The 22,524-nt window shown below is 42.2% G+C and overlaps 1 protein-coding gene and 1 long non-coding RNA gene across 8 annotated transcripts in view; both read left to right on the forward strand.

Moving 5' to 3' along the window:
• map7d2b (MAP7 domain containing 2b) overlaps positions 1–21,114 on the forward strand; it is a 36,904-nt gene extending 15,790 nt beyond the window's left edge. For 2 of the 7 annotated variants that reach the window (XM_085171909.1, XM_085171916.1), the window contains 12 exons: positions 2,998–3,087; positions 6,230–6,316; positions 8,377–8,495; positions 9,889–9,962; positions 10,091–10,284; positions 10,696–10,834; positions 11,392–11,572; positions 12,708–12,812; positions 14,038–14,101; positions 16,645–16,786; positions 17,738–18,033; positions 19,052–21,114. In XM_085171909.1, coding sequence (XP_085028035.1) covers positions 2,998–3,087; positions 6,230–6,316; positions 8,377–8,495; positions 9,889–9,962; positions 10,091–10,284; positions 10,696–10,834; positions 11,392–11,572; positions 12,708–12,812; positions 14,038–14,101; positions 16,645–16,786; positions 17,738–18,029 — 1,487 coding nt within the window. In that variant the 3' untranslated portion in view covers positions 18,030–18,033; positions 19,052–21,114. Of the gene's footprint in view, positions 1–2,997; positions 3,088–6,229; positions 6,317–8,376; positions 8,496–9,888; positions 9,963–10,090; positions 10,285–10,695; positions 10,835–11,391; positions 11,573–12,707; positions 12,813–14,037; positions 14,102–16,644; positions 16,787–17,737; positions 18,034–19,040 lie in introns of all 7 variants that reach the window. The other 5 variants (XM_085171910.1, XM_085171911.1, XM_085171912.1 and 2 more) reach the window with 5 other exon arrangements.
• On the forward strand, positions 14,110–16,258 carry LOC146511826 (uncharacterized). The gene is made up of 2 exons (XR_014875979.1): positions 14,110–16,063; positions 16,103–16,258. It is a non-coding gene; the product is annotated as an uncharacterized LOC146511826 (long non-coding RNA).
• Positions 21,115–22,524: the final 1,410 nt, after the last annotated feature.

Raw genomic sequence — 22,524 nt, forward strand, 5'->3', positions numbered from 1 at the left:
CCACACACATAAACAAAGTGCGACACAGTATCCATCACTCGTATTTTATCTCTTTTCTTCACCGTCACTCTCTTCTGAGATGTTTTCTGTCTTCTTGTCGGCCCGAGCCTGGCTCTATGCTGTGGTGCATTCATAACGCCATCAATTATTCACAGTACCCACCAGCTGAGCCGGGATCGGGTCCACCAGGCAGCTCCTCTGGCTCCGGCCCGGCTGGCTGGGGACGAGGCGCTGCTCTGGGATCTGCGGGGCCCGGCAGAACGCTCACTGCAGCAGAAACGGCACCAGCTCATCTTACAGCTCGATTAAAGGACAGACACTCACCCAAAGACGCAAAGTGTGTGTTTTTGTGTGTGTGTTTGTGTGCTGCGTATTTTCCTCTGGTCCCGAGCTCCAAAATGAGCTGCTACTTTATTCGAACAAGGTGTTCAGGCCGTGATAGCAGCTGCTGCAGATTTTTACCCAACCGGGATCACAGCAGATACACAACCCTGTAAAAAATATCAGGATTTCTTTTATGTGTGTCCATTTTCAAAGGATCTTTTCTCCTCTTGTTGCCAAGACGGGGGAATAATTTAAAAATAAGCACCAAGATTACGGTTATTGGCACCGGGTGATGTTAATACAGGAGCATTCAAAGGGACCCAGCAGTATATCTGTGTATGCGTTTTTGGACAATGGCACTTTCCTTTATAATGTTGCGTCTGTACACCACCACAGTGGAGTTTAAATCACACAGCCAACATGTGATTGAAATGCAGGCGTTCATCTTTAATACCTTGTGAAGCTCTGATCAGTTTTGCAGCATTTGCCTGAATCTGAGGAGAGTATAACCCTGTACGCTTCACAACTCGTCCCGCTGCTTCTATCAGCAGTCACATCATCAATAAATACTAGTGACCCACTTCCACTGGCAGCCATACATACACATGTCAAAACACTGCCTGCACTATGTTTGACAGGTGATGTGTTATGCTTCAGATCAGGAGCTGCTTGCCTCTTCCAGTCGTCCTGGTCGTGGTTAATCTTGGTTTCATCTGCCCAAAGATTTGCATCTTTTTATGTTCTCTTAGAATGTTCTAGAATGTTCTTGATTGGTTAGATGTTGTTGTTAGATGTTTTCTTAAGCAAGTAATGAATTCTGTAATCGTCCACTTTAGTTGTCTTCTGTGGTCTTTCTGGTCTTTGATGTTCCTGAGCTCACCAGTGTCTTCCTTGTTTCTGAGAATGAACCAGATTATTGATTTGGCCACTACGAAAGGTTTTTTTGTCTTTTATACACCGATCAGTCTTAATAATCACGACCACGGTCATATGAAGGGAATCACACTGATTGTTTCTTCATCGTGACACCTGTTAGTGCCATAATGAAGATGATCTGTTCATCGTAGCACTGCTAACACATCGTATAAAGTTTATGTGTTAGAAGCAGGAAAAATGTGGAGCAAAAACAATCATTGGCGCATCAAGTGGTCCAAGAAGGGAACAGTGATGAACCAGCGACAGGGTCACGTGAAGAACAAAGGCCGGTGTTCTGACAAACCATCCTACTTTGGCAAAACGTCCTACCATAAGTAGTTTATGCACATTTCTGCTGTCACAGAGTAATTCCAGCACCAATTTAAGTAGGTATGACGGTTTGCCACTTAACTTTGCCCATCAGAGTATGCTTGTAGCTCATATGCATACAGCCAGGATGGTTTGCCACTTCATTTTACCCGTTAAAGTATGCTTGTAGGTAACATTCACAAAGGTAGCATGGTTTGGCACTTAATTTTACCCGTCAGAGTATGTGTGTAGCTGTCATTAACAAAGGTAAAATGATTTGCCACTGAATTTTAGCTATTAAAGTACGCTTCTAGCTCATATTCAGAAAGGTAGGATGGTTCGCCACTGAAATGTAGCTGTTAAAGTATGCTTCTAGCTCAGATTAACAAAAGTAGGATGATTTGTCACAAAATGTTAGCAGTTTAAGTATGCCTGTAGGTGACATTCACAAAGGTAGGTTGGTTTGGCAGTTAATTTTACCGGTCAGAGTATTTTTCTAGCTAATATTCACAAAGGTAGGACAATTGGCCACTGAATTCTGTGTTGTGCGCATGCGCAGAAACAACGGGTAGGATGGTTTGGCAGGTAGGATGGATTCCCAGAACACCGGCTCTGCTCAGATCCAACAGATGAGCTGTTAGAGCTGAAATTACAAAAAAGGTCATTCCTGGTAGAAATGTGTCAGAATACACGACACATCTGTTTGCTGTTTCTGTAGCAAACAGCTGGACACAATATTATACAAGTCATAATGTTGTGCCTGATGGGAGAGAGTTTATTTTGGCCTGTCAGCCTAATGACGGCCTCCTTCACTTGCACTGACATTATTTGGATGTCACAGTGACAGTTTCAGTGAACAGCTACCGGCACACTCCAGTTCTTTGATCTGCTGAATGTGTCATAAAATAATGAGGAACCAGGCCTCAGCCATGTTCCCTCTGTCAGCTGGTTGTCAGTCAGTTAACTTACTGAATATGGGACTGTGTGTGAATCCAATACTCTAATAACACATGTTCACTGTTTGATTTCAAATCCTCTGTAGTGGTGTAAAGAATCAAAACTACAAACATGTCCAGCGTCATTAAACCTGTAGATCTACATGCTGAACATAGTCGTTTAAACAGTTCTCTTACAGCAGATGTTGCTTGAACCTCCACATGATGAAATCAGGATCTTAGATCTTCCCTGAGAGGACAGTGACACTTTTGCACGTATTCGGCTCACAGCTTTGTTGTGTTTCACTCCTCTTGTTGGCTTGTTTGCCTTTACAATGTTTTTGAACCGATTTTGATGCCTCTTTCACTTTAACCCAGCGTGTGTGTGCGCGCACCGAGCTTGGTTGTTGTTTTCTGTTTGTATGCCTGTCATGTGTCCCTGAAACAGGTGTGTGTGTGTGTGTGTGAGTATGTAATGCTTTGCTTTCTCCGCTCTGCTTCACCTGCTGCCCAGGTAACCTTAAGACCCCACCCTGCAATGCCATTGGCTCCGCTCAGCCCAATGAGCTTCCTGCTGCTTCCAGTGCCAGCCAGTCCCGTAACGGTACAGACCACATGACTATGTGTGCCACACCCACCCACCGCCACCTGCAGTCGATCCTCTGTTTGCATGTTCGTAGCCGTCTTTGTGGCTGTAGCGTCATCCTGAAGTGTGTGATAGTCGTGTGTATTATATTTCAACCCTTTTAAAAATGTTTGCACTGATTTTTGTCACGACTGTTCTTAGAGGACCTAATAAAACGCGCTCCACCCGCGATAAATCTGAATATTTGTAAACAAAGTTGCAGCAAAAAAGTTTGCACAGGTTTCCTCTGCCGTAAATGTAGCAGCATGTGCAGTATGTTGGCACACCAAAACTGGAGCACAGACAATGTGCAATTAACTGCACAGTAATCAATATTATTGGTCCACATGAGTTAGTCCAGTTAACTGAGGTGAAGCCTGCAGACAGCTCCAGCTGCATTCGCCTTCCTCGCCATCCAACTTTCAGTCAAAGCAGCACAAGCTTAACTTTGTCCTTAAAAACATTCAAATAAGTAAATTGTAAAAGTATCTGTTGCTGTTATGAAGTAGGAAACTATCCAGAGGCAGTTATTTAAGCACATTTAAAAAACACATTTATTTTCTGAGTAAAAGTTGTAGATGTTAACATGGGAGTCTGTTGGGACTGACTCCAGAGAGAGTCACTCCAAAGGGAGTCATATTTCAGTCCACATGTGGCAGAAGCATAAAGAAAGGCTGAAAGAAACAAGTCAATATATTCAATTTAAAGGTGATGACAAAATAACCTTTTTATTAAAGCTAAAGTTTAGGTGTGTAATGTATGGTTATATTTACTACATGTACAGGTAACATTATCATTTATTATCTGGCCATAGAACAGCCTCCACTGCTGAATCTGCTCATCAAAGGACAACATTATACTTTAACTATTCAAAGGTTTTTACAACATTTTAAAGTTAAAAATGTTCCCAAAAACTTAATGTGTGAAATCTTTACTCAGAAAAAAATCTCTGTAGAGCTCTAAATGTTTTTTAACGTTTACAAGAGCTTTGACCGTCACACAGTGGTGACAGCGCTGATCGGAAAGAGTTAAAACCAATCAAACGCGTGACCTCCGACCCACTCAGTGTGTGTTATTTGTGTCAGCTGCCGGTGTTCTCCACCCATCTTCATCAACAGTGCCGTCATATTTCCTCTTAGAGCATCTGGTTTGAAAGGCCCACCACACATAACTGCGTATGCAGCACACACGCTCTCCCACCCCCACAACAAAGGGCTGCTCCTCTTCCTGTCTTCCTGGCCCAAGGCCTTGTTTAGCGATGCATACGTATTTTTCTCAGCAGGGAATTTTGTCTATGAAACACCCTGCTACTACACACACACACACACACCATAAATCACAGCAGACTTCACCCTGCAGCTATCTGAAACTTATTAGACCTCACACGCGCTCACACACAGACACCATGCGATCATTACTGTCCCATATCACGACTCAAATAACCTCCATGGTGTTTTGCACTCAGCCTGACCCGCTGGTGCACTTTTGCACAAAACACGAAAGGCAAAAACAAAACCCCTAAAAACAAAAAAAGACCTTTCCTGTGTTGTTTGGTAGTAATTTCCTGTAGAATAAAAGCAGGAGAAACAGAGTAAATGAATCGGAGTTTAAAACTGCAGTCAGGACACAGTTTCAAAGAAATATTTGTCATTTAAAAAGATTCGGCAGTTGATATTACAAGTTACAGACCTCGATGTAAACCATCGGTCTGCTTCACAGAAAGGATGACTTTGGATCGGGCCACAGTTTTATACCCCAACAATAACACATTATTATTATGACTATCTCCTTTCAGAACCAACAGGCTGTCTTGTTGTGTCCCTTCGAGTCTCCTCTTTGTTCAAGTCCCTCTTATCTGCTCCTTTCCTGGAAGGACAGAGACAGAAACACCTGCCTTGATTATTAATATTATCCTGATACTGATTCTATTTATCATTCGGGACCTTCTGTTTGGACTTCCTTTGGCCCAGAAAATATCCTCCTGACTGTTATCTGCTGTTAGCATGCAGTAAAGACTCTCTGCGCTTCTACGTCAATTCAATATTTCAATTCAGTCATAACGCTGAATGACGTTTCGACCCTCAAAAACACAGAGCACACCGTTTATGAGCACATGCAATGTGTACATAAAAATCCTAAAAAACAGCTTTATTTAATCATTTTAAATCCTAACAACAAGCTAAAGCTAGAAAAACACACAAATATAAACGATAACTGTGGCTCGTTGCTTTCTGTTTATCAATAAATATTTTCTCTGTGAATTCATCAGATCAAAGTAAAAGTATTTAAGTTAATTACATTAATTGAAACATTTGTAGCATTTAGTTAAAGCAATTACAACATATTTTAGGGTAGAATTAACAAGAAGAAACAGTAAAATTAGTTAAACTAATGAGGCAACAAAGACTAAACTTAACAAATATTTTAGGAATATGAAAAAAATAAAACAAAAACTGTGACATGAAGTCTGAGTGACTGTGAGGTAAAACATTTTTTTAAATCGTTTTTTGAAGATTATGAATGAACTTACTGATAGTAAATATTTTATTCTTTTTGTTACTTATAGTAGCTCGCTAAAATGAACGTTTTATGTTAAACAGGTTAACAACACACTCTTCTAAAGATAAAAGGGAATAAAAAAAAAATCATGCAAACTTGGATTATTTGGAAAGAAAATAATCCCTTACTCCTAAAATCTAATCGCTATCCCAGAAAATCCCAGAAAATCCCAGAAAGCAGATCTTTGGAGTTTTTAAGTCCTGCTTTTGTCCGGTCGCGTTCTCGTCTCTGAAACGTTCACCTCACAGCTCTGCAGTCGCTGCTTCGCTATCATCATCCTCCATTTCATGATGAAGCACTTCCTCGTGTGTGTGCGTCTCTGCTGCTGTTTCGTTTCTGTCTTACATCACCAAGGTTAATTCATTCAGCGCCCTGCACGGCTCATCGATCGGCGGGATTACTTTCTGCGTGAGCCGGCAGATTTGTGTTTGTCGTGTGAGGGGTGTTTGTGCTGGGATCGGACGTTCACTGGACAGTTTTACACCGAGCAGCAGCTGTTTAAGTCGCTGTGGTGTGTGTGTCCGTTTAAATGATTCGCTTTTCTGTTTTTGTGTTGCTTCAGCGGTTGACTTCCTGTCTCCACTAACTGATCAGCCAATCAACAAACAGCTCTCCAACTCTTCAGCTGCTCTTCACTCACCGGACAGAGGTGAGACTTTATGAACCTTAAACTAAAAATCCCCTTCAGGTCCCGAGTACCAAACTGGAGAGCAGGATTCAGGCTTAACTCTTTGTTTCCAGTGTTTCAGATCAAAACAAATACATGTAAAAGTAAAAGTGTGAAGAAGTCATGCAGATAAGAGTTATTTCAGCTCTGTGCCTGCAGACCAAACACACAGCTTTATAGGTAACAGCACTCTGCAGCATAGATCTAATAAACTTGGGTAGAACATCAAGTTTAATGCATGAGGCTTCAAAGAAAAGGCAAAGTGCAGTTATTCCTCTGCTGTTTGTCTCCCTGTGCTCCTCCTCAGCAGCTGCAGGACACATCCTGTACAAACAAGCATCTGCTCCCTCACCTGAATCATCTTCTTTGTAGATCAGTCTTTGCTTTCTTAGTCGTTACCTCCATCTCGTCTTTCTGAGCTTGTTCAGGTTTTTCACAGGTGTTGAGTTGATCACCTGCACGGCTGGTTTTCACACAGGGGGTGGCAGCAGTCGCTCTGTGGGACCGATCCTGTCAGAATTATTTCTAGCACCATATTGTCTCAAATATTTGGATGTTAGCAAATAGCCAACTCGATTCATGCTCAATCATCCAAGTAAAGAAAACCCTTAAAGTTGGTTCTGTTCAGTCTTCAATCTGTGGTGAGTGATCAAATGTTTCTGAAAACACTACGTCCACGTGAGCAGAATTAACTTCCTGAGACATTTAGGTTGTTGACTGGCAAATGATGAAAGAGTTAAGTAGGCAGATACACCCCCTCTCACCCCAACCGGTTGCAGCAGATGGCCCCGCCCCTCCCTGAGCCTGGTTCTGCTGGAGGTTTCTTCCTGTTAAAAGGGAGTTTTTCCTTCCCACTGTCGCCAAAGTGCTGCTCATAGGGGGTCATATGATTGTTGGGTTTTTCTCTGTATCTATGAAGCGCCTTGAGGCGACTTTTGTTGTGATTTGGTGCTATATAAATAAAATTGAATTGAATTGAATTGAATACAAGCCCTTGTTCCTGGCTCACCTCCACACGGCTGGAGTCTGTGTTTTATTGGGTGGAGGAGAAGGTTTAGACCCTTTCTAACCATGCAACCTGCAGCTGGGTGCATAAATCCTGTGATGACAAATCGATGACAAAATGAAAGTCGCCTCAGAAACAAATCTCAGCGACTCTGCAGCACCTTGAGTTTGACGTTGGAAAAGACATTATGTACTCTTTAACCCTCCAGCTCCTTTATCCAGACATGTTAGGATCCTGCAGGTAACTGTAGGCGTCCTCCATCACCCCTCGCCTAAATATGAACACATCTCAGGTGCATGATTTCCACCTCGAGACAAATCCCAGCTGGATTTTCCCGACATTGTCTGAAAGTCATGAAGAAAAACATTAATTTACATCAATCATCATGTGTTAAAAAGGTCAGCTTTTTAATCATGAAAATACACATTTTCTAACAAATATGTGAAGTCTTCATTAAAAACTAAGTAATAAATAAATAAAAAGAAATAAAAAATTTTGCCTTTTTTTTTACCTGCACGCTTGTTTTTAAATAATTTGACTTTAGCAGCTTGTTTTATGTGTGGCCCTCTGCTTTAGCCTTGCTGTTGTCACAATATTGGGATTTTAAAGCATTGGTGAACATTAATTTTTTGTTACTTGCATAATTTTAAATTTTATTTATTTATTTTTCCTTTTTAATTTATTAAATTCTTACTTTAAGGGCAGAAAAACACACAAAATGACATTTACAGCCAAAGCCTGCATGAACACTGATTTTACTTGACTAAACTTAACTCCATGGTTAGTTTGAGTTTGAGTTAGTGTCATAACTAATCCGTCTGCTTTGACACATTAAAAATATTTTACTTGTGTTTTTAAGAGACAAAAAGTTAATGCTGGTTTTTCTTTCTGGAAGCGCAGTGAGCCTCTCTGAAACTGTTTCTCATTTGTTTGTCTTCCTAACCGAGCGTCTCATTCTCCTCCATCTGTGTCTCTGTCTGTATGTTGTAAACGTATTTCACGTGTCATTTCTGTGTGTCCGTCTTTGACCCGTCAGTGTCTTTTGTGTCCCATCGAACAGCTTCATCCAACAACCACAAACTAACCAGGAGTTCCTCCAACCGCAGAAGCATCGCTGGGTTCCCCGAGGAAACATCCAGAGCCAAAACACCCACGGTCAGACACACACACACACACACACACACACACACACACACACACACACATATAACACCACATACCTCTTTGTAAGCGAGGTGTTTGGAGCTAAAAGGGCACATTAGCAACTGTTGTGCTGTGTGGTAATCTGATGAATATGTAGATCTGAACCTTCCCTCTCTCAGAGCTGTGGACTCTGTGTGACGTGTGACGAGTGTCAGCACTGTTGCCAGGTATGAAACGTGGTGTTTGGACTCTGGTTATAAAACCTTAGTGTTAACATTTTGACCATGTTGTGTTTTTCTTAGAGCCAGAAGTCATATTTGAGCAATAGGGTGGAATGATTATGGCGCGATGCAGGGCCACAGAAATCTTGTGCCAAATAACAGACCAATAAAACACTATTTTATTTAAAATCTTGGATTCTTCTTATTTTTTCTTGGGTTATAAAATGATTTAATATGTTTACAGGTGGAGTTTTGTGTTTTTGTGCATCTGAACTTTTCTTGAGTTTTGTTCTGTTTTGTCTTTTAGCCTAATGTCTGCACCTCTGTTTGAATTTGTTGTTGTCACACTTTTTTCTGCAGCAGTGTGTGAACTCTGTTTGTAAAGTTTACATATTTAAAGCTGTTCTTTTTATCTTTAGAGTTATAATTAGAGTTGACACTGCTGATGTCTTAAGCCTCTCAGGCTAAAACTGCTAAAAAAGGAAGTGCATACACATGGAGCTAAGATGAAGATTAGTATACAGCTGGGAGCTTCTGCACTTGTGTTGTCATGCGTGTCCGTTAGCCCCAAACTTTAAACCTTAACATGAGGTACAGAAAAATCCCCCAATGCAGTCATACCAAACTCTAAATGTCTTTATTTCTGTTGTAAATTTGTCAATTCTGAGTCTGTGGGGACTTTCTGTCAGAGCGAACATTAGATGAACTGATTACCTCATTATTTCAGCCTCAGACGAGGTTTCTACTCGGTACTGACTAGTTTCAGGATGTAGCTGCAGGATTAAAGACGTGCAAGTTACTAAACTGGGCCACACCGGTCAAAAAGCCAGTAAAGCTTTCAGTAATGAATTCATTTGGATGTTAACAAACATCTATGCAGTCAGAACTGTTTAGTAACTGTTTGATTGCAGCTAACGAGCATGTAAGAGGATCCTCTGTCTGCACGGATGCTTCGGACAGGAAGGAAGGACTCAGTTTTAATGAGGCAGGAAAACGACCGCTCACGTCGTTGTAGTCATTACTGATGTGAGTAAGCTGCATCCAGTATGATGAAGCTTCATCCTGACTCATCCTCACTGATGGGTCTCCGGTTACACGGCTACAACAAGAGCTTCACGAAGTCCTGATGTTCTGATTATCATGTGTTTAAACAGCCAGTAATATTTGTTAAATCTGATTTTTAGGGGGAGTCAGCAAACACACCAAGCCGCAGTTCTTCCTTCAGGGCCAACAGCAAGGGCCCCGCCACACCGAAACGGTACACACACACACACACACACTTTCCCTAGCCACATGCCAGTTTTCTGCCCTCGCATGTCTGAACATGAACACGCACACTTCACCTGAAGCACAGGTGACTTGATGTGACTCTGTTGGTTGCTTCAGGGTGAGGTCCAGCAGGAGTCGCGCCCAGTCTCCCTGCTCCCCCGGTCAGTACCCGCCCTCCCCTCTCCGGCAGAGAGCCACCACCCCCGGCACCGACGAGGTCAAAGGTCACAGCACCCTGGAGAGGAAATCCACCAAATCTGAGACATCGGAGAAGAAGATCCCCAAATCCACCAGCAGAGAACTCAATGCAGGTGAAGACAAACGTGCAGCAGTAACTTTACACATGCAGCCTTAACTAAGCTATCAGTTTATTATTGATGCCGATTGAATTCAGGGGACGGTGATAGTGGTCAAAATACCACCTGGTATTTGTTCAGCATAATTCAGGCGAATGATAAACTCTAAATGTCGAAGAAAAAAGCAAAACAAGAAGGTCGCCACAGAATCTGCAGAGCGCACATCGAGTGAAAACACAACCGAAGATGCTCCTGGTTTTCCTTTCTGTATCTGTACTTGTATCAGCAGGTCTTACCTGCAGGGCTCTGGTGAGATGCTCCCCTCAGCTGAGCATTTATGAAGCTGTAATGTTGTTTAAAGGCTTTTTGAAATCGTTTAAACTGTTTTTTTTATGTTTTTTTGTGTCTCTCCATCCTCCCCAACAGAGTCTCCGGGCACGCCCACAGGAAGGAGCGTGGGTGGGACCACAGACGCCGAGGAGGCATCCAGACTGCTGGCCGAGAGACGCCGTCTGGCCCGAATACAGAAGGAGCAGGAGGAGAGACAGCGGCAGGAGGAGGAGAGGTGAGTGCTCCTCATACACAGCTGTTCACTGGACCCAGATGTTTCTGGTTTGTTCTGTTTCTATCTGAACATGTGAAACGTTAGACTTATGATTCTTGATTTTTCGGAACATTTAATGGACATTAGATGGAGTTTCGCTCATAGTTCCATCATAGCAGTCAATACTGTCCAAAATGCAGCATTTTACTCCAGTTCTGATGAGCAAAATAATTTTTTTAGATCCCCAAAACACAAAATAGTTTGTTAAATGCAAAGTTTACAGGGATGGTTGTAGATGGAACAAATTGGAGAATATTCAAAAGCCTCAATTTATAAACAGTGTTGTTTTTGTCCTGTTTATAGGGACTAGTTATGTACTTATACTGCACTTTTGTAGCTGGAGTTATTCAGAGCTAAGACTGAGTAAAAAAAGTCATTGATCTGATTACTTTGACTGTTTGCTGTGTATACTGAATTATCAATATTAACAATGCGTTAAAAATAGAAATTGTCAGAGATGATTATCTTTGTCTCGTCTGTGGCGCCCTGTGAAGTTCAGACTTTGTGGTTTTCTGCAGGTTGAGGGCCGAGGAGGAGCAAAGGAGGCAGCAGGAGGCCAGAGAGCGGCAGGAGAGGGCGGCGCGGCAGGCCGAGGAGGAGAGGGTGAGGCGGGAGGAGGAGAAGGCGAGACGGGAGGAGGAGGAGAGAAGGCAGAAGGAGCAGAGATGGAAGGACATGCAGGATCAGCTGGACAGAGAGGTCCGTGTCAATGAAATGACCTATGATGTGTTTTATTGGTATGAAGGTGATACTGCTCAGTGTTTGCATAGTTTCAGCTCAAATTAATAATTGTTCACAATGTTCACAGATCGTTTTGGCTCATGCATTTGTGTTTTTATTGATGTACTTACATGAAAGTGTCCCACGTTGCTATCCTTACCCTGCTCTCAATACATTCACGTTAGGACTCAGTTTACTGTAAAAGAAGGATTTATGAGTGTGTTTAGGTTTTTAGTTATGGGTGTCATGTGTATTGATTTAATATTATAAATGAATGTTAACATGTAGGTGAAAGCTTCATGCCATACGGACACAGAAGCAGAAAAAAATGTCAGAAGAAGAAGAAAAATCTATTAAAAATAAGTAAATACAACTGGAAATCGGATTAAATAAGACAAAAAAAAAAAAAGATTAAATAAATAAATAAATAAAAATGAAAGAAGTAAATAAATAAAAAGTAAATAATTAAACAAATAAAGTAAATTTAAAAAATGTTAATAAAAACATTTTTTTATTATCACTGCAGTTTATTTAATGCCATAATAATTTCATTATAAAATGCTTTTTTCTGTTATGTTTGTTTATAGTCCCTCTTCCAGATGGTAAAGTACAGAAGTCTGTTTCTGCCACTGTAAGAGCATTTTTATTATATCAATAAGTCAAAATTGGAGTTTATTATCTCCAAATTTCAACTTTCAAACTCCAACTACTGAGAAAAAAACTTAATCAAGTAAAGCTTTGGAGATAAAAGCCCCAATCTCTGATTTATGAATGCCAGCTGAATGAAAACTATTAAAACTGTATTAAAAGAAGAAGTTGGTGAATTATGCAAAGAGCAGACACACAAGCTGCAGTACCATATCTTTATTTTCTACCTCGTACCTGTTCGGTTGCAGGTGCAGTGGTTAAACCCTGATTTATTATTACAGTGATTATAAAGAGTGATTAATGATCAGTGCAGATCGACAGCTCGTAGGTAAGACCGGCCATGACAGTGTTAGAGAAGCAAAGGGGGCGGGGCTCCGGTTCGACTCTTGTATGTTTTCAGGTAACTCATGTCTACACAGTGTAAACTGAAGAATGGCGAGAATGTGATTGGCTGTGTGTTTTTCAGAGGGAGGAGGCCTTCCTGCGAGCTCAGAGGGAGGCTGAGAGGAAGAGGCAGGCGAGAGAGCTGCTGCACATCCAGGAGGAGCAGGAGAGACAGCAGAGGAAGAAGGTACATCTCCATCTCAGAAAATTCACCTTTTAAGATGTTTTCTCACGTGGGATCCAGACAGTTTCAGGAGACTCAGATATGACGTAGTTTTTTATTCTTATGATATGTTTAAATTTGGTTGCTGTTCCCCCGTTTCCCCTGTGCTACCAGGCAGGATTTGAGGCTTAGTGGGGTAACTGAAGGTTTAACCCTGAGGTTTTCAGGTGACGATGATTCACTTTTAAAGCTGCGTATACAATAGCAAGAGATTCACTCGTCACACACAACTCTGAAGCTGCTGGTCGCTTGCAGACGTTGGTACACTCACACTCTCTCTGGTCTCTTCAGTCACTGTTCTGCTCACTTCACCTCACCAGCAGTTATTTCGCCCTGAGTCATTTGAAGTTTCTGTATATTGTTCACTGGGGTACATCACCACGGTAACGTATACCGGAGAACTAGCCCTCTCCAATCAGTTCTCAGGACAATGGATCATCATTCCTGGAAGAGAAATGATAAAATCAGATCTTTATCTCATGAGGCAACGTCATTCCTGTTTTTCCTGTTGGCTGCGATTTTGAAACAGCTTCATTCTTCTGTAGGCATACATACACGATCCCGAAACACAGCAACATTTTTGATTGATTGATTGAATCTTTATTTTGAACATGTTAAAGTACAACAACATAGAATTAAAAGAGACAAATAAACAAAGCAAAACAAAAAGAAAACGAGCAACCACAACTACAAATAACTTTCATGTTCAAAAAGGAGCAGGAAGAAGCATAAGCTTATTTAATCCCACCCCTTTTCCACTATCTAGTAATCTATAGACTACAGAAATACCTCCTTGCAATTACAAGGAATTTTGTGGACCTTAAATCAGAGTCTAAGCCTTTGTTTAATTCTGTTTTTATGTTTGCTTGTTCTTCACTTCGTCGCAGAGAAACGACAAAAACTGTCGTCTATGAATTTACTGTAACCTGTCAGACTCTGAAACCACCTTCATGTGGCTGCTTACAGACGTCAGATTAAATGAAGCCATATAAGGAAAATTATCCTGGATGTGTTGAACGGAGCTCCGGCTCTTTGTTTATTCTTGACTTCTATTTGTTCCCTTTTTGCACCGTTTTCAGACACTTTTACGAGCAGATGGATTATCACGACACAACATAAACTCAAAAAGTTTGATGTGATCGTCGTTTATTTCTCTCTGTTAACATCAGCCGTGTGTCTGCTTCTGCAGAGAATTGAGGAGATTATGAAAAGAACAAGGAAGAGTGAAGTGGAGCCTCCATCTGCTGCTCCAGGTAAATGGATGTAACACACACACACACACACACACACACTACAAAACTAATGACTTAATTTTCCACGCCAGTGCCGTTCAGAGTCCTTTTCCCTGTCGTCCTTTGGATGGGAAGCGTTTTTGAAAATCTAATTTCTCCACCACGATCAGGCCTCTCTGTGAAATTGGATGTGATAACTGGCAGCTGCAGTGTGACTCAGCAGTGTTACACAGGTGGGGGAACAGCACCTCCTGATGGGCGGAGGTGGGATAAATAGCCAACGCTGAGGAGAAAAACTGCAGCGCTCGCTGAACTCGCTGACCTGAACGGACTCGCGTGCCGACGCCTTCATCAGCACAGCCGAAGTGAATCACTCTGTAATCACTGCAGCTTTACATTATGATATAAAACATTTATAAGGAACATTGTTACACTGGCCTCGCCAGCAGGGAGTTCCACCTGCTTTTATCAACATCTTTTAAATACTTTAAACATAACCGATGGTTCTGAACTGAAGGAGAAACTATTAAATATATCAGGAAATATTTAAGTAGAGGAAGCTGAACACCAAAGCATTCAGGGTGCCTGGTTTTTCTTCTCCCCCACGCATCATTATGTGTGTAAAAATGGTTTGCAGTAACAGTTGACTGAGGGTGTAAAACTGCTTTTTTAACAGGAACGATTTTGTTTGTTTATTTGATATTTTTAACCGTGCACAGAAATATCGACGTCATAAGAAACTACAGCGTCTTGTACTAGATTTAGCTGCTGGCTCATTTCTATCTGCAGTCACTGGGGAGGGAGGACGCAGAGCGCCGTGGCTCACGCCTAAAACAAAAACTGTAATAAAATCACAAATATCTAGGAAGCCTCGGCTCAGCTCGGGGTGTTTGAGGGCTGTGAGGTCTGCAGTGGAGTTTAATTAATGAAGCCTTTGTTGGTTAGTTTCAGGAACGCTGTTGGCTTGAGGTGCTTAAACCTCCTACTCTTAGTGGTTAAAGCCGCTCCCTGCAAATAATTATGAAGCGAGATAATCACCCTGAATACGGCTACGTTCACTCTGCAGGTCTTAATGCTCAATTCTGATTTTTTGATCAATTCCGATTTTTTCGTCTGCTCGTTCACACTACAAATAAAATGCGACAGCAAACGCGCTCTAGTGTGAACGCTCACAGCGGCCGCATGCGCAAAAGAAGACGTCACACACAACGCGCTCTGTTTAGACCCAGACCAACAGTATTGTTTGACTGATGGCCCTTAATATAAAGACTTCAGACTTTACGTTTCCCAATTTTTGCTTTAAGTTATTTTGTTATTTACATAATAATGTAAATAACCTAATAATGATCCTTATTGCTGTTTTAGAGGAGTGCTGCTTCAAAGGATAGTTGCAGATTTCTGTCAGAATCTGCAGATTATACAGAACAAATAAAATGTTCACGTTTCTCCAACGTTGTCTTCCCAACAGTTTCACCGGATGGCCAGGAAGCGTTCGCGATGTCTTATTGGGCGCTGATAATTGGCGTCTGTCTTGTGTCAGTGACGTAAAAGACGGATTTAATGCGACTTGACTGTTCAAACAGCAGCTTTCTAAAACATCAGATATGTATCGGATTCAGTACCACATATGAAAGTGACCCAGATCGGATTTGAAAATATCGGATTTGTGCCGTTCACACTGTCACACCATGATCGGATATGGGTCGCATAGGGTCAAGAAAATCGGATTTGATGCGCTTTCGCCTGCAGTGTGAACGTAGCCTAAGGTAATGTGATCATGATCAGCGTCTGAACAGAGTAAATCATTTTTGACATGCACAGAATTGTCGAGTTTTCTGGAAAAGTAGGATTGTGATTTGGATCTCTGGATTTCTGCTTTTATCCTCACCTTGCTGTGATTTCTCACATTTCTCACTTTTTTGTCGTATTTCGTTTTCCAATGGACCTACCGTCTCGCTGACGTCATCGTTTGACGTAACAGACGTGCAGTTTGAATAGTTTCACCCCAAAAATCAAAAGAAGTGTTTAAGTGGACATTAATTAATGATCAGTGTAACTCGATCGGAAAGAGATTTTCATCCACAGTAACGTGATCGGATCAGAATCTTCCGACTGGTGTGTTTACATGAAGCATTTTTATTCCAGTCAGACTTTTAATCCGGTTACTTGTGTCATTGTTTGAAGAGTATATATGTTAACGTCTGATGAATGTTTCTGTCTGAAGTTTGGTCTTGAATTTTTGAAAATGTGGAAATAAAGAGATCCTTTGAAAGTCTGTAAATTAAGACAGTTTCCTCCTTTTAAGAAGCGTAAACTATGTATTTGGGAAACTTTCAGCCTTGGTGGAGGTTTGGAGTCTCTACTGTTTCATCCGGATGCTTGTCACCACTGATAGAGGTGGAACATCTGAAAAAGGGAGCGAAATTTACTGCAGCTATAAAGCGTTTCTCAGGATTTATTTTCAGGAAGTGATGCTGAGCACTGGTCACTGATCCGAGGCCGGGATCAAACCTTTAGCACCTCTTTTATAACCTCGAGTAAAGACTTCCTGTGTATGTTGGCAGCAATCGAGGTGCGAGGTGAAGCTGCTGTCGCCCCGGAGGAGGACGCCGCGACTCCCGCTGAAGCCCCTGTCATCATGCTGGGACCCCTGGAGAAGAGCAGTTTGGACGAGCTGTCAGATGGGGTCCAGTCCATGGACGTGAGGTAGGTCTCCCCAAAGCGTGGCCTGTTCCTTCCTCCTCATCTCATTTAGTCAGCTGTCTGCATCTCAAAGGTTTCTGACACCCCAACAACTGAGAACGCTTAAAACTCAAAACCACAAACCGGAGGAAAAAACAGGAGTCAAGTGCTGGGATTTAAAACGTGGGAGCAGAAGACATCATAATGCTTTAGTTCAAAGTGAGCCAGTTTGGCAGTATGTCATATCTCCTTACTTTAAGTTATATTAACTCAAATCCTTTTCTTTGCCCGACAGAAGCCAGCGTTCACTCGATTTAGTGTCAGGTCAGCTCTCATTCAGCACTGTGGTTGAGAGCGAGCCACTGGAGTTTTATTAATCCCTTTTCTTTACAACAAAGTCTATAGCTCACATTACCTCTGATGTACAGCAAGGTTCAGTCTTAGGTCCTATTTTATTTCCTATTTGTTGGCTTCCCCCAGGCCTCCACATTTATCCAGATCAGTCACGTGTCTTTACACAGCTACGCAGAAAACAGATAAAATCGATTGATCTAAATCACATCAACTATTTTGATCATTGCTGCGGCTCTCTTCACAAATTTGATATTTATGTGTGAATATCTATGGTTCAGTAAGACTAGAAGAGCTCTGCAAAAATCCTAAAATGCTAATAAAAGGAAAAACATAAAAATTTCCTAAAGCCAAGCTGATCAGCTGACCATTACTCTTTGATCTCTAAATAGCTAATCTGAACTGCTGTGACATTACAAGGAGGTGTTTAGCCCTGCTGATCATTTACTCTGTAATCCATTCATCGTCTTCTCATCTCACGTCTGGTTAAAGGCTTCATCCGTCATGTCCACAGCCGAGCCTGATGATTGTGAGATCAAATACTGCTCATTAAATACTGACGCTGCCTGTCGAGACGCTCTAATAAACTAAATGTTGTGTCTCTGTCATCGTTGTTCCTTTAAGCTCTCCATCTGTCTCCATCAGTCCAGTGTCCAGGGATGAGCAAGCGAGCGCGCACGAGTTCTCGCCGGTCACCGAGGGAACAGACGGCTGCCCGCTGGGGCACCTGATGGACGACGACGCCCCGGGGCGAGGGCAGCAGCAGGCTGCAGAGGTGCAGCCTTACCCCAAAATGCAGGCTGGAAGCGGGGTCGGAGACCTCAACAAGAACCTGCTGATTCACGGCTACAGCGCCGCCTCCGAGTCGTCCCAGCTCATCCACAGCGTCGGCCCGAGCAAGCTGGACATCCAGTAGCCAGGTAACAGAGACCCCCCCCCCGACTGTTCTGTCTGTCTTCACTGCTCTACTACATCCAATAAAAAGGCAAATACTCAGTTTTAGACGATATGATATAGTCATCCCAGGTTAAGAAGCCACCTGCTTACGAGGAGCAGCCAATCAGAAGATATTAGCTAAAAATGAGAAGGTTTGGCCAAGAAGACGACCTATAGGCTGAAGGCTAATACAGAGGCCTGTAAACATCTGGACCGTGTACACAAGTGCTGTTATATTTAGAAGTCATCCATTCATAACATAAACACAACATGTTTTTATACAAATACAAAATAATTACTTAGTGCTGTAAAGTGGTTCTAGCTGACTCCGAGCCTTCAGGCTCCTCCCTGCATGCTGCAGGTGTCTCTGCTAAACAGACAGAGGATGGCTGCTGTCAGCCTGCAGCAAAGTTTACAAGAAATCTGACAAATGTAACAATATGACAGATTAAACCAGCAGTTTATCTGCAGACAAACAGCTTCAGTTTTTGTTCTTAATTAAACAGTTTTGTCTCTGTTGTAAGATGAACAGGTGGTGGATGAGACTGACATGTAAATCTGTTGATTAGACGTTTTAATAAAGGTCTCTCACACACTTTTTATGCAATTGTGATAACAGTACAGAAAAAAGGACAAGCAACCATGATATGAGTGATTACACTTCTGTTATGTAATCAAACTTTTGAGCTAAGAAGACACTGCAGGACCTGAATCTCATGCTTTTAAATACAGTGAAACACACCATTGTCCTGCCGTGCTTTCGGCTCTCTAAGCACGCCTGCTTTCTTCTGTATGAAAATAACATTTTTGTTTTAAAGTGTTGGGTTTAATATGTGCTTGTTGAACTAAAAGAATCCAGCTTTTGGTTATGTTGAACCCAAAACTTTACTTACAGACAGGAAAAAACAATATAAATATAAATATAAATACATAAAGTATTTGTTTGCAGAATGTGTTATTTGCCATACTGAAGTTCTTAAATGTCTCTTATCTCTCTTTTAGGACCTTTTTCAGGAGGCCGGCAGCTAAAAACAGGAGCCAGGAGAAACAGACCAAGAGACCAGAACAGCAGTCATCATCTCCACAGGAAACGACTGCTGAACACCTGATTTCTCATCTGTATTACCAAACCACACACGCGCATCACTGTTAAGCTTCTGGCCACATTTTAGGGCAGTGCAGGTGGGCAATTACAGCTCTGAGAAACACAGTTTGACCTAATCATGCAGGTAATGTGATATATTTATATATATGTGAATATTATGTTACAGAGTGAAGTTTAGGTCACAGTTTATTCGTCTAAAACCCAAACAAATTCAAACTTGGAGCTACTTCCCCTCCACGCCTGAATCCAGTATTTCCCAGCTGCACTGCCGCCAAACATAACTCGCCCGCTTTAATCTGTCATCTCTGCTCTTGAAACCGTTGTAAATAGATGTTTGAGGCGGTCACGGTGGGGACAGGAAGCGGCTCCGTAGCAGATGATCTGGAGGAGAGCCGTGAGACTGATGCTGTTGTGTGAATCTGTGTGTAGCATCCTCAGCTTGCCGAGCTGTTTTACGGCCGTGGTCGTGGGTTCCCGTGTGTTTATCCCACCTCTGACCTGCTCTGCTGTAGAAAACCATCAGAAACTGAAACGATGAACCCGCTGTCGACCCGTAGCCTTTAGCTGTTGTTTCTCTGCCGCTCATCACTGGACTGACGGACCGATTTGAGGACTAGCAACAATCAAACACGAGGAAAAAATGCGACCCTTCTGTGGGGAAAATGCTACATGTCTTGTAATTTAATGTGCGGGCGGGGGGATATTGAGACAGCGTGTTGTGTATTTGTCTGGCACTGACTGTAACCACGCAAGCTGCAGTTTATAGTGTGCACTTACAGTAGTTGTATGTTTGTTACACCGCTCTGAAGACGCTTAAATCTCCAGCCCACGTCCCCGAGTCAAATATACCTCACCGATTCAGAACAGCTTTCACCACCTCGCAGCTCATCACCTCTGAGGCCTTAAACCTCTGTGCAGTCAGCATCCTCCCCGTCACCCTCGGGCACGTCCACTTTCAGCTGATTTTAAAGGCCCGTTTCCACAAGGACGAGAACCACAAACACTCCCCGAGGAAAACTCAATAACCAAACTCATATTTATGGACATTTTAAGGAATTTGAGCTACAGAAAAGCTTTAGCCTTTAAGTCACGGTAATCGCTTTCTTTCCAAGTTCCTTAAATCTTTATTGTTAAATTTATCTTTTTTTTTTTTATTGTTGATTTAATGTATGTATCTATTTATTTATTTATGGTTTAGGTTTTTAGGTCCTTAGAGAAGATACTGGTGTAATCTTCAGTACCATTTATTACAACATAGATCGTCTTTATACAAAAAAAACCCACCTAAATTTCCAGAAATGTTGCAGAAGACACATCCTTGGTGTCATGAACAGTTTTTTTACTGGATAAATAAGATCATTTATTATTTTGGCGTGCATTCCAGTGTAAGCCTGTGCAGGCACACTACAGCGGTGGTTTGGTTTCTTGTTGTGGGAACCGAGGCCTCTTCTGCGTCTCCAAAGCACCACACAGAGGGGAGGAAAGCATTTCCCCGTCACCCCAACGACCTCCAGCGCATTGATTTTTCTCATCAGCTTCCCTCCCTCCACGTTTGCTCACTGCTCCTCCAGATTGTGCTGAAACGCGTCGTCAGAGGGTCCCCCGGGTCCCCTTGTGTATGAAGTAGACATAAAGGATATAATGTTTATTCTAATCTTACTTAAACTCTGTGACACTGCAGCTTGGTGGAATATATCATTGTAAATGTGGTGCATGGAAAACTGCTGAAAACGAACAATAAACTTCATCAAGCCATTCGTGTCAGTGAGCCGGATAAATAAACTAGTGAATGGAAAACTGAATCATTAAGGAAGTGAGGGACATGTTTGAGATGTTTAGTCTTTGACCTTCATATGAAAACGATCTAGTGTAGGGCTTAACGCGGACGCTTTTCTTTATCATTATATCTCACTGTGTGTTGACTTGATGCTGCACTGAAATTAAAAATCACCTGCAAAAACTGGATGGATTATCTTTTTTCCAGAATCAGCTTCTGCATTATTTAACCTCCTAAGACCCGAGCTCTTTCATAGCATGCATTTTTATTTTCTCTTTGCTGTTTGGGCTGATTGGACCTGATGAATGTAAAAGATTCTTTTTTACCTGATTTTTGTTTCCGAGAAAAATGAGATCCACATACGAGGACATTCGCTTTAAGTTTCGATAGAACAGTGGCAGTGTCCTTGTAAGTGGATATCAGGCCCTTGTAGAGCAAAATTTAGTATTTTAGTTTGGCAACCCAAAATGTGGACAGCAGATCGTAGGAGGTTAAAACAGATTCAAACTTCCTGTTGGGGTTTTCAGCCTTCAGCATGAAAATGATTTTGATGTAGATTTTTAAACCACTGACTTCTGGATTATAGCAGCATCAGAACCACAAAAACGATCAAATCTGCAAAGCTTTTAACTAAAGGGAAAGGTTAATGATTTTCATTAACGCCAGCTGCGGCCTCAAGGCTGGAGCTGAACAAAACACCCTGATAACGACTGTGTTTAGACTGTTCCCCCCATCCCATGCAAGGCCACCTGGGTTGGCTGGAAGACTGTTTACTTAGCCTGGCGGGGCGAAGGACACTGTCTCAGCTGAACTCTGGACACACACACTGATATGCACACACTGATCCCCCCTCCCTTTCCAAACGCCCTCGACGCTTGTGCCCTACTGGGGAAGATGGCAGTCGACTGGACCAGCGCAAACATGCTGCAGGACCGGATGCGCTGTCTACACAACCCATCAATACATCCATGAATCCTCTCTGTGGTCATCCTCTTTTCCTCTTTCATGGCAGTTCCAGCTATCCACTATCTTCACTCTCCATCCTCTGCACAAGTTCAAACCTTCTCAGCCTCGTCTCTCTGACTTTGTCTCCAGCCTGAGCTGTCCCTCTGAAAAATCATAACATCTCCAGGTTGGCCTCCCCCACTTTGTCTCCAAGCCAAACATCACAGCAGGTCTCACCACCATCCTAAACCTTTCCATTCACTCTTGCTGCTATGATTCTGTCACAAATCACACCTGAAACTCGTCTCCAGCCACTCCACCTTGCCCGCACTCTCTTCTTCACCCATCGTGTGCACTGTTAGCTGCTTTGGATGGTTGGCTGTCTTCATTTGACTGACTTTCCAGGCTGACTTCCGCCTGCTCCCTACTCTCACAACGTCATCTGCAAACATCATATTCCGCAAAGATTCCTGCCTGACCTCATGCTTTTGATATATAATCTGTTTCATTTGTCTGTTGTTAGCAATCTAAAGTTTGTGTGAAGGTAGGTACCAAAAACAGCTCGAAGGGATTTAGTTTGGATGAAAATCGGGTCAAGGTCACGGCAAATATGAAAATCAGTAACAACCTTATATTACCCACAGTTTT

This window comes from Neolamprologus multifasciatus, chromosome 9 (genome assembly GCF_963576455.1).
Source record: "Neolamprologus multifasciatus chromosome 9, fNeoMul1.2, whole genome shotgun sequence".
NCBI lineage: Eukaryota > Metazoa > Chordata > Actinopteri > Cichliformes > Cichlidae > Neolamprologus > Neolamprologus multifasciatus.